Source organism: Panicum hallii, chromosome 3, assembly GCF_002211085.1.
Source record: "Panicum hallii strain FIL2 chromosome 3, PHallii_v3.1, whole genome shotgun sequence".
NCBI classification, from domain to species: domain Eukaryota; kingdom Viridiplantae; phylum Streptophyta; class Magnoliopsida; order Poales; family Poaceae; genus Panicum; species Panicum hallii.
The window spans coordinates 14,992,159-15,009,161 of record NC_038044.1 but is presented as its reverse complement, the minus strand read 5'-3'; the positions used below and the strand labels follow the sequence as shown (position 1 = coordinate 15,009,161).

General features: G+C 51.2%; 4 protein-coding genes across 7 annotated transcripts; 2 read left to right on the top strand and 2 right to left on the bottom strand.

Annotated features, from left to right (window-relative positions):
* Nucleotides 1-422: 422 nt before the first annotated feature.
* On the top strand, nucleotides 423-6,139 carry LOC112885778 (dr1-associated corepressor homolog). 4 transcript variants are annotated; one of them, XM_025951421.1, is made up of 7 exons: nucleotides 423-720; nucleotides 1,594-1,680; nucleotides 2,454-2,526; nucleotides 3,323-3,416; nucleotides 4,153-4,266; nucleotides 4,355-4,403; nucleotides 5,233-6,139. In XM_025951421.1, the coding sequence occupies exons 1-7, from the start codon at nucleotides 688-690 to the stop codon at nucleotides 5,854-5,856; spliced, it is 1,074 nt and encodes a 357-aa protein (XP_025807206.1). In that variant the 5' UTR covers nucleotides 423-687; the 3' UTR covers nucleotides 5,857-6,139. The 4 variants fall into 4 exon arrangements, with proteins under 4 accessions (XP_025807206.1, XP_025807205.1, XP_025807208.1 ...); XM_025951420.1 differs by having other exon boundaries at nucleotides 425-720; nucleotides 1,598-1,680; nucleotides 5,233-6,124; XM_025951423.1 differs by having other exon boundaries at nucleotides 425-720; nucleotides 1,569-1,680; nucleotides 5,233-6,124.
* A 138-nt stretch (nucleotides 6,140-6,277) lies between these two features.
* Nucleotides 6,278-7,282, bottom strand: LOC112885779 (cysteine proteinase inhibitor 2-like). Its single transcript, XM_025951424.1, has 3 exons — nucleotides 6,929-7,282; nucleotides 6,625-6,830; nucleotides 6,278-6,488 (listed from the first exon to the last, which is right to left on the bottom strand). Exons 1-2 carry the CDS (start codon nucleotides 7,046-7,048, stop codon nucleotides 6,633-6,635), a joined length of 318 nt encoding a protein of 105 aa, XP_025807209.1. The 5' UTR covers nucleotides 7,049-7,282; the 3' UTR covers nucleotides 6,278-6,488; nucleotides 6,625-6,632.
* Nucleotides 7,283-11,084: 3,802 nt separating this feature from the next.
* LOC112884751 (probable sugar phosphate/phosphate translocator At2g25520) lies at nucleotides 11,085-13,036 on the top strand. Its single transcript, XM_025950293.1, has 2 exons — nucleotides 11,085-12,370; nucleotides 12,703-13,036. The coding sequence occupies exon 1, from the start codon at nucleotides 11,279-11,281 to the stop codon at nucleotides 12,335-12,337; it is 1,059 nt and encodes a 352-aa protein (XP_025806078.1). The 5' UTR covers nucleotides 11,085-11,278; the 3' UTR covers nucleotides 12,338-12,370; nucleotides 12,703-13,036.
* A 1,531-nt stretch (nucleotides 13,037-14,567) lies between these two features.
* Nucleotides 14,568-16,760, bottom strand: LOC112884750 (EID1-like F-box protein 3). Its single transcript, XM_025950292.1, has one exon. It carries the CDS (start codon nucleotides 16,409-16,411, stop codon nucleotides 15,530-15,532), a length of 882 nt encoding a protein of 293 aa, XP_025806077.1. The 5' UTR covers nucleotides 16,412-16,760; the 3' UTR covers nucleotides 14,568-15,529.
* Between the last annotated feature and the right edge of the window lie 243 nt (nucleotides 16,761-17,003).

Genomic DNA, 17,003 nt, shown 5'->3' with positions numbered 1-17,003 from the left:
AGGCTCGTCCGAGCCGCTCGGCCAGCCGTCGGATTCCCTCCGCAGCCGAACCGGACGGCGGGCACTGGAGCCCAGCAGCGTCACCGCTCCGCCCACCACCCAACCCCCCGCTCCCTGGCATGCGGGCCCCGCAACCCCGTCCGGAAGGGAACGAAACGAGCGGCTGCGCTGATGCGTGTTCCCCCCGCGCGACGCGCGGGGAGGTCCATGGACGCGGGCCCCACGCCGCCCTCCCGCCTTTCGACGCGCGCGCGCTTGGGGCGAGGGCAATGCGCCTCCGTGGACCCGGTCCGTGTGGGATAGACTCCGGAGACCCCCGCTCGGATGCTACTGGGCGCGGTCTTGGGCCGATGCGCCGGGTCCACGAGACCCTCTCCACGTGGGGTGAGAGTGGGAGAGGCTTGGCCCGATTCGCGCGGCCCGGCCACGGATCGAGCGACTTGGGGTGGGAAAGGCGTGCTGTTTCACAAGAGAGGCAAAAACAAGAGCCAGTAACGGAAACCCTAATGCCCCCAAATCCCCAATCCCACCAGGATTCGCTATTTAATGTTTCCTGTTCTTCCCCCCGCGATCCGATGTCCGCAGCTGCGCTCCCCGCGGCGAGCGATCGAAACCCTAGTCCCGGCGCCCACCGCCGGGGAGGAGATTTCAGGAGCTGGTCCTCGCTGCTAGGCCGGCGGCGACGCCATGAGGAAGAAGCTGGACACCCGCTTCCCCGCTGTAAGATTCAATCTGAGACCATGCCATCGGTTTAAATTCATGTGTGCTGATTCATGTACGTATGTGCGCGCGCGCGGATGCATGGTATATTGATATGTGTGCCTTGTGTTATTCATGTGGTTGTTTGAATTTCTGATGGCGAGGTTTCTTATGATTTCATTTTTTTCCTTCCAAAAAAGGTTTGCCTATGATTTTACTGGGTCGGCGTGCTCTAAGATCGCGGTATGCGTGGATGTGTTTTGATAAACTTTTTTACGGTTTGCTCGTTACATACATCAGGATATTTCTGGGTTTGCTTGGTGAATATGCTGTAGATCTAAGAAATCGATTTTTTAGAAAATCCTGGAATGTCTAGGTATTTTTTTCCTGCTCTCAGCATTTCCATGGTACGTTTTTTGGCAGGATCAGGTTGCCTGGGGGGGGGGGGATTTTACATACTTAACTACCGGAACATTATTTGTTGGTTGTGATTTAACGAGTGGAGAGAGAAAAATTGTGGTCCCCAGATGCATTGAGAGTTTACCAAATATTCTTTTAGGATGTTCATTAAGACATCTTGTTGATTTAATCATCATCGGTTGTGAACAAATGACATTATTTGTTCTAGACCTATAGTGGTTGATAGCATGGATTAGCAGCTTAGATTTGTGAGAATGCCAGTTTTTTACACTATCTGATTCCAAGTTCCAACCATGGTATAATGATATCTATGCATTTATAGTCTAAGGCGGCATAAATCTGCTTCACATGGAATTCCACATGTGATGCATAAGTCACTGCAATTGTGATGCATTCTTCGCTAGCATTTGCTCTGAAATATGAATTTTATACCTTTGTCCATCTGCTAGGATTGATGTTTATAACCTCATGTAGCTAGTAAAAAAATTATGCGCTGGGGAAGAGATTTCCGGCACTGTTTCCGGCACCATGAGGAAGAAGCTGGATCCCCACTTTTCCGCTGTAAGATTCATCCTAGATTGTGCGATTGGTTTAAATTCCTGTATGTATCTGCATGTGGATGCATGATACGTGTGCCTCTATTATGCATATGGTTGTTTGAATTCTGTTGGTGAGATTTGCTTATGATTTCTTTTTCGTTCGAAAAAAGGCTTGCCTGTGATTTTACTGGATTTCTGTGTTCTGAGAAGGTAAGCATAGATATGTTTTTAATAAACTTTGTAATGGTTCGGCACAGACATCTGGGTATGTCAGGGTTTGATTGGTGAATATGCTGTAGGTGTAAGCAGATGATTTGTAGAAATCCCTGGAATGTGTAGGTCGTTTTACCTGCTGCCATCATTTTGATGATACTCCACGTTTTAGGGCATGGATCAGGTTGCCTTGTGGGTGGGTGGGTTTGGTGGTGGTGGTGGGGACTTGTACACAATTTGAACTCTCGGATGATTCATGATTTATTTTTGATGGATAAAAAAACTGTTGGTGCCCAGATGCATTGAGAGTTCACCAAACATTCTTTTGGGATTCTTGTTGAGTTAATACTGTATTTGATTTAATCTTCATGGGTTCTGAACAAATAACATTATTATTCTCTGTTAATAGTATGCAGTCAATCATGAAAGTCCTTGCACAGGTTTCATTTTTTCCTTAGAGGTTCTGTGGTTGGGCCACTTGAGTAGTATGGGGCGATGACAATTACAAACATTGCTTCATGTAACTAGTTGATGATATCCTTGAGTTGATCTAATCTCGGGTTATTATTTTATGACACATAGCCTCGGATTAAGAAGATCATGCAAGCAGATGAAGATGTCGGCAAGATTGCTCTAGCTGTGCCTGTTCTAGTGTGTAAGTTCTCCTGTAATTTCCTAGAAATACATACATTGTAAGTTACCGTACTATAACGTCATAAGTGTTAGTCATGTAGTTATTCACTAATCAGTAATCACTATGGAATGTATCTTTTTCCCGCCATATTGTGTTTCTGTTATACATGTATTGATTAGGCTTTAATTTAAGAGACCAAAAGGACAAAAACACGCGCAACTAAACTACATTTTCATATAAAGAGGGTACATTCCATGCTATGCATTGATGTCTTACTCCTTCAGAAGTGGAATGATTTAATTGATTTTCTGATTGTGATATTTGTGCCAAAATATTTATATGTTAGGCATCCTCTTTGGAAACTTTAATTACTTAATTATTAATGTCGGTAAAACACCACAGCTCTCTGTTGTAACCGGAATTGTTTTGATGAAGTGCGATACTATACTCTACAGTTATTACAGTCTTCATTACTGCATATTATTTTGAGGAAGTAAAATAGCAGCAACAGGCTTAACTCTGGTCCATATTTCCATTTGGTAGTGGATGTAGAAAATTAAACAGGCCTACTGTTAGAAATAGTACACATCCGTATCTGTACTTTATTTTAAAGTTTGCTCTTCCTCCTCATGTACTTTTGCAAATTTAAATTTGCATGCAAGTTACTGTAGTAAAGTAACTCCAAATTTGTCTTGCCATTTCAGCTAGCTTATCTCTCTTGCAGTCTGTTCTTCTATATCAATACAATTTCTTGTGAGATTCCACTTTTTGTTCAAGTTCATCTAATGTCCATGTCTCCAACGTCCTTGATTTGCAGCCAAAGCATTGGAGTTATTTCTGCAAGATTTATGCGATAGGACATATGATATTACAATTCGAAAGGGGGTCAAGACTGTTGGTTCTTCCCATTTGTAAGTGCACTTGATCTTTATATTCTTATCATTCAGAGTATGTGCATGATTTTTCTTTTTGAGCTATGAAGGAGGGAGGGAATGGCAAACTCTATGAGATGTATAACTGTAACCCTACTTGACTGTTATTGAAGAAATCTTAGTAGCATTTACATGCTTTCCTTTTTCTTGTTGTGCATTTATTTTGCAAGTTGCATGTTGATTATCACAGTCTTATGCTTTTTTTCCAGAAGATCACCTCATACTTATGTTATCCATGTAGGCTATAATAAACTTAGTCAATAAACTTTAGGAATGGTATATATTGGTATTGGCAAACCATGTTAGACAACAAAGTTTTGCTTTGGTGGGAGTATCTAGTCTGGAGAGACATCCCATCCCAAGATAAACTGTTGGGAGTACATCTGGTGATCTGTGTACCAACTGTTGTTCAAGGACATCACGGGGTGTTGTTTGAATCCTGTAAATTCTTTCGTATTGCAGAGATATGTAATGCTCCTAGTCTCGAGAAAGGGAGAGAGGGAGGGTGTTAAAGATAAGCATGTGGCCTTTGTTCCGATGGAATGATGGTTGATGTAAAAAAAAAGTATGCTGGCAAGGACATGGGGGGTTGGGTATAGGTTACATTATGTCAATATACAGAGAAATAATGAACTTATTTCCTGGAATGTAGTATCATTTTACATGTTTTTGATCCATCATTTCCTCAGTAAGTGTTTTTGCATAATGTGTTCAGGAAACAATGCATACAAGCGTACAATGTCTATGATTTCTTGAGGGAAGTAGTAAGCAAAGTTCCGGACACTAGTACATCTGATGCTATTGTTGATGATAAGCTTGGCAAAAGAAGGTAATTTAATCTGTCGTGTAGTTAATATGGTTCTTATGTTTACAAATCATCTTCTGCAGAATGTTAACAAATGTCAAATTGTCATCAGGAAATCTGAAGAAGATGGAAGTGAGGAGGAACTAAAGAGGACAAGAAATGTTAGTCACTATTATCCACAACTTTTTGTTTAACCCCTAACTCTTCCTTTGGCTTGTACCCTTTTTGTGTTTCTTATTCTTGTTTTCTGTGGGTTTCATCTCTAGCCTACCCCAACTTGCTTGGGACAAAAGGCTAAGTTGTTGTTGTTGTTGTATTATCCACAACTTCTTGTTGATGTTGCATATTTCACAGTTAACCACGTGTTTTCATGATAATTTGGCAAAATAGCCAATTTCATCCCTCAAGTTTTGTTGGATGCTCAGTTTTGTCTCTGAACTTTGAAATCAGCCATTCCAATCCCTTAAACTCTTTTGGGGGCTCAAACTGTCCTTGCTCCAATGTGGCATGCCACATTGCGTGCCTAGTCTGCCCTGAACATCCTTGGATGTTTTATCTCATGTGAAATCTCTCTTTTACCCTTCTTTTGCTCAAGTACTAAAGAAATTGTGGCAACGATCTCCCACCAAAGGGTAGATGTTCAGTAATGGAACAAAACAAGGGTAGATGACTCAATAAAGGATGAGCAGCACTGACTAGGCATGCAGCTTGACATGCCATGTCGGTGCAATGATAGGTTTAAGCTAAAAAATAAAGTTGAAGGACTGGATTGTTTAGTTTGCAAGTTCAGTGACAAAGCTGAGCCTCATATGCAGAACTTAGGGACAAAGTGGACTATTTCGCCTAATATTTTAAGTATTTATGTCAGAATGTAATTTCCCTATGATATGCATCCTTGATGTTTGTCTTATATTATCAAATATAATTCCTATCTTCTACTAGATTTGATTTTTTGAGCTCTTTTTGCTGATCTAAGTTGCTTGTGTGCAGGACGCAGAAAGGCATACAAGCAATGGCAGAGGCTGTCGGAGGGGTCGTGGAAGAGGTCGCCGCGGTGGACGTGGTGCTTGGAGGGAGGCTGTCACAACTCATGAACAATTCGTGGAGAACCAATCTAGCAAGCCAGCTGGCCTAAAGGTGGAGATAGCAGATGAGATCTCAGATGTGACTGAAGCAAAGGAGGCTACACCAGTGAGCAGTGCCAGGGCTTGCTTAAGGAACATTGACTTGAATTTAGATCCAGTAGATGAAGATGATGATGGGGTTACAGTGCCACCCCAAGCCCAGTCATCTGCTCCTGCAACTAATTCAGCTGCAGCCAATTTAGGACTGACTGCCCCAGCAACTAGTTCAGCTGCTGCCAATTTAGGATTGACTGCTCCAGCAACTAGTTCAGCTGCTGCCAATTTAGGACTGACTGCCCCAGCAACTAGTTCGGCTGCAGCCACTGCAGGACCATCTGTTCCGCGGTTGAAGGAAGGAGCAAAACTCAAGGAATTTCTGGGTGGTTGGGAACTGCCTGACATGAACAAGATGGACATGGACCCAGCTCAGTTTGCTTTATCGTCGAACCATAAATTGGACGATGATGAGGATTATGACAATGAAAACTAGGTTTTAGCTCCACGTGGATAAGTAGGACAACAGGATAATCGTAGGTTACACTGTAGTAATTGTCTTGTATCATGTGTATAATAGCCGCTGAAGCTGCAGATGTAGTTTTAGAATACGCCAGAGGTTAAAGTCTCTTGGCTATACTGTTCCAAAGTTAGATTCGCCGGACAGCTAATGTTTTGGCAGACAGGTTCGCCAGTTGTACATTCCTGTTGCTCCCCAGTTTAACGTTGATTATGCTTATGCTTAATTGGATAGCTGTTGAAAATGTTGTCGGTCAAAATTTCTTATATCTACGGCTTTGATGTAAAATCGACCTGACTAACTGATCTGCTGCTGCTGCTGCTGCTGCTTTGGAGGAAGACACAGTGTGGTGAAAGTTGAAGCAACGATTGCAAGAAAATGCGATAGGACTTCCAGATTGCTTGCAGCACAGCGCACTCCATAACAGGACTTAAAAATCATATGATACATCTGGTAAGAAGCTGGTTTATTCATCATATAAACTCCTCCAGTGAGGTGGTGTATCCATGTCCGATAGCTAAATCCTTTCATTGTTCTGCTCCAGCCTCCAGCGACAAGCTTGAGCCTTCAGGGAAAAACACATCACACTGGGAAGATGGTACGTTTGCCTGAAACATGGTTATCACTTATCAGCAAGGAAAACATGAGCAGCGATCGCCATGTGTTGGTACTACAGGTTTTGTGGAGCTATCTCAAGTGATTTCAGTGGTGTTCCCCTCTGTTTCTTGTCAAAAAAAACTGTACCTCAGTCCTCAGGCGGCCGCGGCGTCTCCGACGGGCTCGAAGCTCTGGAGCTGCTTGAAATTCTCCCAGACCTTCTCCCACACCTTGGCCTCGTACAGCTTCTTGGCGCCGCCGGCCTCCTTGACCTCGACGGTGAAGTGGTGCATGGTCCCGGCCACCACCTGCTGCCTCACCTTCACCAGCCTCTCGAACTCCAGCATCGCGTTCTGCGGTCACACGGTACGGGCACGAGCACAGAGCATCAGTGACAAACTCCGACGATCTCAAAGGTGATCTGGGCAAAGGGGGGCGCGTGTGTCCTTACGGTCTTGCTGTTGTGCTCGGCGATGGCGAAGCGCGCGAGCTCGACGGCCTCGAGGTCGTTCTCGCGTCCCGCCGGCGCGTCCCGGACGTCGCCCACCTTCCGCGCCGGGCGATCGGCCATCGCTGCCGCGGTCCGGGCGGGAGGAGGCCTGACCAGCCGCGCGACGAGACGGAGACGGATGGCGCCGGCTTCTACCGCTAGTCGCTAGTACCACCACTGGATGCCGCTCCACTGCACGAAGGTCTGAGGTGGAGGCGGCGGCGAGGCGCGTCTTATATAAGCCGGCCACGGGGACAGAGCAAAGCGAAAGAGGCGAAGGCCGCCGTGTGCCGGACGATGCGAATACGGTGACGGGGACCCGCACGAAGCGACGGACAAGTTGGGCGTCGGGACGACGCGAAGGATTCTGCGGCACCGGCACTGCATCGGCGATGCTTTGCGAGGAAGCAAAGTGGCGTGGCCAAGGAAGCGGGGCCCTGTTTGGAGTTTCCACGCGCAGTGAAATGATTCTCCTAGAGCTAGCAGCCTCCTAGGGAAGGAATTGTGTGACCAGGCGCCAGAAACCAGATCCTATGCTTGGCAATTTAGTGCACACATCTGTGTTATGTGTACTGGGCTATTTGGCGCCGGGACCTCACAGATAAACTGGATTACAGGATTTAAATTCTTCGCTGTTTGACGCCCTGAAGGCATGGCTGGTTGGGAGTACCGTTGCCTTGCCTAGTTGCTGTCACCGGGAGGAACGAGCAAGAAACTCCAAAGATTGCTCTAGAGAAAGAATAAGGGCTAAAAGAACTTTTCTACACCGAGTAGAAGATGCAATGTAAGGTCGGCCCAGAGCCCACGGCCCACAATTTTGCCTTGCACTTTGTTCAGTTGTTGGGTACTTGGGTGGTGTGTGCAGCCCAGCCCAGAAAACCCCAGGCGGCTGCATCGGGACCTCTCCTTCCAATCTGCTGCTCAGACGACAGACATTCTCTCCGTGCTGTCTACCTCGAGCCCGAACTGCGTGCCAGCGGTCGCACCGAGTCCAGCACGCCTAAGCCGGCGGCGAGAGCGAGACCACGGTCGCGCGCGACGTCTGCGTCGGCACCGCACCGGGGGCCGGACTACCGCTGCCTACCCTCTCAAGCATCTAGCCATCGCCAAATATTTCCGGCGTGCAGCGGACGCCGTAGCCATCGACGGCGACATGAACACGCGCCCCCACCACTTAAAGCGTGCGCCCGCGCAATGCGATGCGGCCGTCGTCTTCACCGCTGCTGAGGCGGTGCCGGTCGCGGTCCAACCGCTGCTGACGCGGAACGTCACGGGCTCACGGTTCCACAGAAAGCACAGCACCCGGCCATGTAGCTTAACTTTGCCACAGTGCCCAATTCCTCATATTCAGGCCCAGGTCTCAGGGTTCAGAGACTCAAGGCCCAATCTCCATCCTCGCTAGAGGTGTTGCGCAGCCCAGCCCAGAAAATTCTTACGTCGAACTGCGTGCCTAGGCTCGTGCCCAAAGACCGTCGGTCTGTTTGACCTGGAGCAGACCGCCCCCATACGGCCATACCCCGCGTCGCGACGCTCGACGCTACCCTGCGCCGAGTGCCACCACGAACGAACGCGCGAGCACTAGAAATCAAGCCGGGGCAGACCGCGGTCGCGACGTCTCCATCCGCGGTCCACGGCTGCCTACCCTCCCAAGCACACCCAGCCATTTCTGCGCGTGCGGCGGACGCCGTCGCCACCAGGGGGGAGCAGCAGCGAACGACGACGGCGACAGCAAGTCACGCTCCCTCCCATGACCGGGCCACGCCACCGAACCGCACCCAACTAATCCGCCACTAAGTTCCGGCCCGGCACGTCTCCCCGCGACGATCTGTAGGATTCGGAGCAGGCCGTTTGACTCGTTATTGGGCGTACGCGCGCGCGCCCGACGCGACAGGGTCGTCGTCTTCGGTCGCGTTTGGTTCGGGTTGAGCTGCGAAAAGCCTGTTGTCACATGTCTGCGGTGAAAAAGCTATATGTGAAAAGTTAAAAATTATTTGGTTCAAACTGCTGTGAATTATCGACTGTGAAAAAGTTATATATTATCTATATACAAATTGACAGTATACAATATACAATATTTTTTTATAAAGACCAAATTCTTTTTTGTTTAAATATTTATTTTTATATATAAAAATATTTGGAGTTAAATTTTTTATTCTTTTTTATTTTTATTTTCCTATATATGAAAATCTTTATTTTCTTATATATAAAAAAGAATTGAAAAGGTATATATATGACCAATATTAGATGTGTAGTTTTCACAAATTCGAAAAAGCTGCAAAAGTAGGGTACAAACTGCTTTCAAATTTGTACTATAGAAAAACAGCTTTTTAAAGCAGCTGCAGAAAAGCTAAACCTCTTTGGTTCAGCTTCTGCTTTCTGAAAGTAGAAGGATCGTAGAGTGAACCAAACGCACCCTTTAGCCTCTCTGGCCGTTGCCGCCGCCGCCGCCGGCGTCCGTTCCCCGGAGGCCATCGGACAGTGGCGCGGGTCGAAACTGCGTCGGTGCCGGTCAAGGTCCAGCAGTAACAGCGGCGCGCGGGGCCGTGGCCGTGGCCGCCGGTGACGTGACGCCTGCTTTGTGCGGGGGCTGGTGGCACTCGCCGTGGTTCGTAGCCTTCTTGGTGAGGTAGCGGCCGGGGGTCGGGGGGGTCGTTGGCGGGTCGGCCTCCACCCGGCCAGAATATCCGGCGGCGGGTATGCCGCACGGCGCGAGCGGCATCCCCGTGCTTTTTCCACGACGGAACGCGTCAAAGCGCGGCGTTTTCCTTTTCTTTTCTTGCCCCCCGATGCCCCGGGGACGGATTGATGGTCCCGCGGAACGTGACGGCTCCACGGAAGGAATCCTGGCCGCCGGAGCTGGACGTCGTACCGGAAGTAGCATAGCATAGCAGGGTCCATGGTGCCTAGCTGCTCGACCAGAGTGACGGAGTGCCTTTCCCTTTTGTACTCGCCACGCGGTGACGGGAAGGTTCGTTTCTACGGGCAAGGAAGGAAAAGGTCTGACCGGGGCTTGACAGTCCAGTACGCACAGGGACGGGGCTTTCATCTGATCATCTCCTATGGTTAGGTCAGTCGATACGACTTGTAAGGTTTCTTTTTCCCCCAATTATTGAGATACTACTCGACTGGTTGCTGTCGTCATCGCGGACGAGTCGCCTAATGCATCCAAGCCAGCGCAGCTCGCAGTCCGGGCATTCATACCCCGACGCTGCAATCAGCGCGAAAAAAAGACAGTTTAAAAATCGCCCTAGAACAAGCAACGCTCCACGGCCTGCCGGACCGACGTTGCTGTCGGCCGGAGCTCGTCGCTGCACTACGAACACGGCGCGGGAAATTTTCTTCACCGTCGTTTTCCTTGCGCGCGACCAGTTCTAACCTGCGCGCACGCGACGTGGGATGATCCAAGAAGGTGCGCGCATGTGTAGGCCTTTCGATGCCCGGCCCGTCACGGTCGCTGGGCGGTAGAGGCGCACAAGCTGGACCTGGACAGCCCTGCAGCAAGGAAAAGATGGCACCTGTTACTGCTATTTCCATCGCAGTTTACACCACACCTTGAGCCCTTGACTGATGGCAAAAGGAGGGTTTTTTTGGGCACCCGTATGAGCAGGTCCTTTTTGTCCCCCTTGGAGATTCTGAGACGTATGCAAATGCCTTCTTTTTGCGAGCGAGCACATACGGGTAGAATGAAGTCACGCTAGGTCGTTTCAGCGACGAACCATGATCTTTCTGGGCAATGGATCTACAAAGTTTGGCCGTCCTCTTAAACTTTTTTACTACCTACCTACCTACATTTTTTTCCCTTTCTCTTCGAATTGGTCAGCACTTATACGAAGCACTTGGCCACTACCTGCAAGTAGCTCACGTTTCACGATGCCAATCGATCCACCAGGAATTTGTATTCTGCTAGAAAAAAAGAGAGCCAAAAGCAAACCAAAGACAAGTCAAAGCCCTTCATTAGAATTTGGCCGTAAACCAGGTCCACATTAAAAAAAGGGCAAATCAAGTAAACATCCCCCACCGAACATGCGAACACGCATGAAGCGATTTTCCACGTGGCCACCGCGCCCAGTCCACGCTCCCCCACCCCACCTAAACCCCCCCGGCCCATCCCCACCTCTTCCCCAAATCCTCAGATCCGCCTCCTCCTCCAGCACCTCCTCCCGGGCCTTCCTTCCCCCCCTCGCGCTGCGCCTTCACAACCAAGCCCTCCCCTCCCCTGGATCCAGATCCGCCGCCGCCACCTCCTGCTCCAGCTGCCGCCCCTCCTCCACCACCACCGCGTGCGAGGGCCAGCAGGGCGGCGTCGGCGGCATGGGGCGGGACGGCGGCGGCATGTCGGAGTCGGTGCTCCGGAAGGTGCTCCTCTCCTACTGCTACGTTGCGGTGTGGATCTTCCTCTCCTTCTCCGTCATCGTCTACAACAAGTACATCCTCGACCCCAAGATGTACAACTGGCCCTTCCCCATCTCGCTCACCATGGTGCACATGGCCTTCTGCTCCTCCCTCGCCGTCGCGCTCGTCCGCGTCCTCCGCGTCGTCGACCTCCCCACCTCCCCCGCCATGACGCCGCAGCTCTACACCTCCTCCGTCGTCCCCATCGGCGCGCTCTACGCTATGTCCCTCTGGTTCTCCAACTCCGCCTACATCTACCTCTCCGTGTCCTTCATCCAGATGCTTAAGGCGCTCATGCCCGTCGCCGTATACTCCATCGGGGTGCTCTTCAAGAAGGAGACCTTCCGGTCCTCCTCCATGCTCAACATGCTCTCCATCTCCTTTGGAGTCGCCATCGCCGCCTACGGCGAGGCGCGCTTCGACTTGCGCGGCGTCGCGCTGCAGCTCGCCGCCGTCGCCTTCGAGGCCACGCGGCTCGTGCTCATCCAGATCCTGCTCACCTCCAAGGGCATCTCGCTCAACCCCATCACCTCGCTCTACTACGTCGCGCCGTGCTGCCTCTGCTTCCTTGTCGTGCCCTGGGCTTTCGTCGAGCTGCCCAGGCTGCGCGCCGTGGGCACATTCCAGCCTGATTTCTTCGTCTTTGGAACCAACTCGCTCTGCGCCTTTGCTCTCAACCTCGCTGTCTTCCTGCTTGTCGGCAAGACCTCAGCGCTGACCATGAACGTCGCTGGAGTAGTCAAGGACTGGCTGCTGATTGCCTTCTCGTGGTCCGTGATCCGGGACACGGTCACCCCGATCAACCTGTTTGGCTACGGGATTGCATTCCTGGGGGTGGCATACTACAACCACGTCAAGCTGCAAGCGCTTAAGGCCAAGGAGGCGCAGAAGAAGGCCACGCAGGCTGACGAGGAGGCTGGTTCGTTGTTGCAGGAGCGCGATGGGCATGTTGATCGCAAGAGTGACAACCAGGCTTAGAGTGCCAGATCTGATACTGGCTTCCCCATATTGGTTGGTTCTTGATCTATTCGTGTTATGATTGTTAATTACATGCGAAAGAAGTATCTGTTCTTAGCTTGAATTGTGGTAGAAGAGTTCCTTTTGAGAAAGATGTTGCATTGAGCAGATTGTGTGTGATATCCTTTTGTTGCAACCAAACTTCATCTTGCATTGTGGACCATGGGAAATTAAATACATCTTTTTTGTTGCAACTAATGAAATTGAGTTCCACAGAAATTATTGCCTGAATATGTTACAACCAGTTAAAATTTAAAGAAAAACTCCCTAAATTTGTTGTTCTGCTTGGTTATCTTGTGTTCTGATTATGTTGGTGTATTGTACAGGGGATCTGGTGCAAGGTGCTAAGACTGTAGTTTGGTCTACGGTTGCTTTCAAGGAGGTGTATGGCAGTTTCTTGCACTCCTTTTAACTTTAGATGGATCTGAAGAGCAAATCACAAGTATTTATTGGGATTAGGGATTATGCACCTGCTTCCTGGAGAGCTTTACCCTGTTTCTATTTAGCTGTTTTTGTTCCACAGAAAGGCACGCCTTGCTACCCCTCTCTTGCCCATTGCCTAAATTTATTTGTTCTAGTAGCTTAGGGACTAAAGATGTACTGCTGCAGATTGGTAATTTGGTGGTTATTTTCTATATATAATGATGTTACTGTAATCTACACGCTGCATCTTTGTCTGGTGAAATTTTATGATTTTGCGTGTTGCATGGATCTTTTTTACTGACCCGGACTATTATTAGGGTGTCCTTTTCAGATTTAAGGTGCATTATACAGTCAACACATCTCTTTGCAATGCAGATGGTTGTGTTGATAGGGCTACTGTATCTGTTTCCATATGCATGTTACTCTACATCTTACTAGAGTACGGCCTTTAGGAATGTGCCCTTTAGACATACAAACAGGCAACTGGTAGCCTCACCAACTTGCTGCAGCGAGCCATTCAGACTCATCTCATGGGGTTGGGGATCATAGCTCATTAATTTCGCTTGCATTTGGATAGAATTAGGTCTAGGTAGGGGATCATATGTCATTAAATTCACCTGCTTGTTGTGATCAAGCATTGTAATTTGTAAAGCATTTCAATTTGCAGTTTGGTCCACTGATGATAGAACTAGCTTGGTTGGTGAACATGATACAGACATACTGTAGCTCAGCTGACTTATTAATCACCTTCGGTCCCTGCATGTCCCAATTGCTTTGTGGTAACCCCTCTTGCGTAGTTTCAACATGTTAAGCTTTCAATCCAAGTGTAAATTAGGTGCGGAGGGGTAGGGTAGTCTTCACTAGTGTTGCCTAGCACCACAGTTGCTTCAAATCTAGTGTCACAGTAAGGTTGGTAGACACGCGATCTCGTAGTAATTGCATCTTTTATCTGTTTGTGTTCGGATCTTTTTTTTTTGTCAGCTGTATTTAGTTGCTCGAGTGCCAGCTTAAGATGCAGGATAATGTTACAGTCTGTTGCTTGTTGAGTTGACTGTCCTGGACACTGACTTATAGCTGTTCAATTTGTTTGTTGGAATTTGCATTAGTAGCTCGTAAATTAGTGTAGTACATTAGTTTCTTGAACCTGAAACCACGTAACAATTCAAAGTTTGTGTCACGACATTTACCTGAAGCAAGATTGCCTTTGTTTTTTTTTGTGGGGGTCAGGAACCGTGCTCTTGGTGATTGTTCTATGTTGATTTCAGAATTTGGGGTAACGTGTGAGAGCCAAGACTTCATGATAAATTTGAAGCCCGCGATTTTGCGTCACAACATTTACGTGAAATCTACGAACTGCCAGTATCATATTTTTTTTTTGTTACTGGAATTTGATAACGGTCTGGCCCGTGATTTGGGCCCTTGTTTGTTGCTTACAGAGCTCATATGTTTCTTAACGTCCATCAGATTCAGATTTGCTTTGTTCTGTTGTTGCGGCGCTTCGCAAGTCATTTTTGTCGTTCCTCGTTGATGCAAATGGAGCAGGGCCATGTGCGATCTAGTGGTTTATCCGAAGCATTATCGCTTCGATCACAAGGCAGCGACCAACATGCGAGCTCTTTGCGACCGAACCATGTGTGTTTGTTGAAGTGCCAAGTTAACCAGACTCTGGCCGTTGTCAGTGACCTTTCTCCTAGAAGGCTTGAAGACACAACACCCAGGAATACCATACCATACTGTTTCAGTAAAAAATATTGACCGAGTTGTGCAATGTCAGTACACAGGAAAAACGCTCTTATATAACTTTTTACTTTTGCAGCACCTCTACCGCTCCATGTTCATGCGCACCATTGATTGATGTTATAAGATTTTCACACTGCATGTTTACAACAGCTGTCTACACTGCTGACCTAGTTTTTCAGAGGAACACACTACACATCCATTGGATGACAAACAAAGCTTTGCGAGCTGTTCAACTGTCGGGGATGTTTACTGTACTCGTGTCCCCGCAAGCCATCACAAAATCCCTCGTGAAAGCCAGGACCTCTGCTCTGCAGCGGCGATCGCCATCTTCTTCGAACGGTGGCCTGATGCGTTGTGTTTCGCCCGAATACGTACAAGGAACCCTGTCCCGCTACGGACGGACAACTCCTGAGTACAGAATTCCGGCCGCGGGGTCCCGGAGGCCGGGCCGGGAGCCTCCCATCCGTGACCCGTCGATCCGTCACAGCCACGGGAAAAGCCTCGTGTGCGCTACTGCGCCATGGCCGGACGGGACCATTCGGAGGCATGGGGCTAATGGCCACGCCGACGCCGGGATGGGCACCGCCGGCGGCAGCCCAGAAACGCATCAATGCGGCACGGCGGCGAAGTCGGATCGGCCGTCTCGAAAACAAATGGAGGCATGGTCTCTTCAAAAGGGAGAGGAATTGCATACCAAGTCCCCTGCCGGTTTAAAGATTCTGCCATGGCCCATGTGAAGCGCCGAGCAGGCCACGGTGTCAAAAGCACGGCGCGTCGGTGCGCGCCGCACCTGCAAGGCTGGCTCGTGCCTGTGCCTGGTGCTGATCCGGTGGCGTCGGGCGGACACCGGAGCAATGCAACTGCGGCACGCCGCCAGCCACAGCATTTACAAAGATGAATTGGAAGGAAAAGAGGGGGAAAAATGCTAAGCTGAGGCTAAACTAGACTCTCTGTACAGGTCGAATCCGTCGCCGGCGTCGGCGAGGCGAGTCACAGCCCGACGTCGTCCTCGTCGGCGGACGCGTCGTCGGCGTCGGATCCGTCGGGCCCGGCGCCCTCGCTGTCGGAGAGGCGCGCGAGCCAGCAGCTGCCGTGCAGGTGCCCGCTGACGCAGACGAAGTACTCGAGGCAGCCGTCGTTGGCGCCGAGCCGCCGCGACGCGCTGCGCGGGGCGAGCCCGGCGGCGGTCATGCTCCAGACGCGCGCGCCGCAGTAGGGGCAGCGCACGCGGGGCTCCAGTGGGGCGCGGTGGCCCACGAGCCACGCACGCGTCCGGGAGCGCATGAACCCGCGGAACACGCCGCGGTAGGCGCCCACGTCGTCGGCGGCGCCGGCCACCGCGTGCTCGCAGGGGTCCGACACGTACAGCAGGTCCCCCGCGCACCGCCGCGACAGGAAGCTCCGGCCGGAGGTCTTGGAGAAGCGGGACACCGGGGCGAAGTGGCCCGGGACCGCCGCCCCCGCCGCGCCGCAGCAGAAGAGGAGCAGCTTCGCCAGCGCCGGCCACCCGCCGCCGATGCGCCCGGCCGCCGGCGCCGACGCGGGGGCGCCACCCGTCAGCGCCGCCACCATCCGCGGCGCCCGCGAGACGCAGAGCTCCCGCCACAGCACGCGCTCCGCCACGGCGCGCAGCCGCCGGCTCACCCGCGCCACCACGCACAGCGACTGCGGGTCCCAGTTGAGCGTCCGGAACACGAGCTCCAGCACCTTCTCGTCCATGATCCCGGCGTTCACGCCACGGATCCGCGCCGCATTGCCGCTCCCCTCCCACTGCCCCGCGGCGGCGCCAGAGCCCCCTCCCGCCGCATTGCCGCCGCTGCCGCCGTTGGACGCGCCGCTCAGCCGCCTCTTGCTCGGCCCCCTCTCGCTCATCCCGCCGCGCCCATCAACCTCGCGCACACACCGGCGTGCGCCGCGGCGCGCGAGCGCGCGAGCTCGCGAGCGACCGCCGACTAGCGAGTGTTCCCCTTGCCTAACTGGCGGTCGGCGGTCGGTGCCGGCCGGTAGCCAATTATATCGTGCCGCAAGTTTCCGAGGTCGGAGGCGGTTATATACGGCCGCCGCGCTCCCGGCGCGGCGGTCAGGCGCGCGGGCACGGGCCCGATTCCCGTCCGCTCGCCGTCGTGTCGCGGCGCCCGCGCGACAAGTGGAGCGCTCCCCGGCGCCAGGACGCTGCTAGCAAATTGGGTGCGCGTCTCGGTGCGGGATTAGAGTTGTCTCGGCGCGCTTTCCTCGGCTAAATATCTGCGGCACAACGCGCTAGTCCCTGTGGGCGCGCCGCGCTGACGGCGACGGCCCGCCGCTCGTGCCGTCCGCCCTGGTCGAGACGGGGCGAGAGCTTCTGGAACAGGCTCGGCCGTGCGTCCCGATCCTGAACCGACCAGACGACCACAGTCCCAGTGTCCTACGGAGCACCGGCCACTGTTGCGTCCGCGAACTGACGCTGCACGGCAAGTATCCCGGC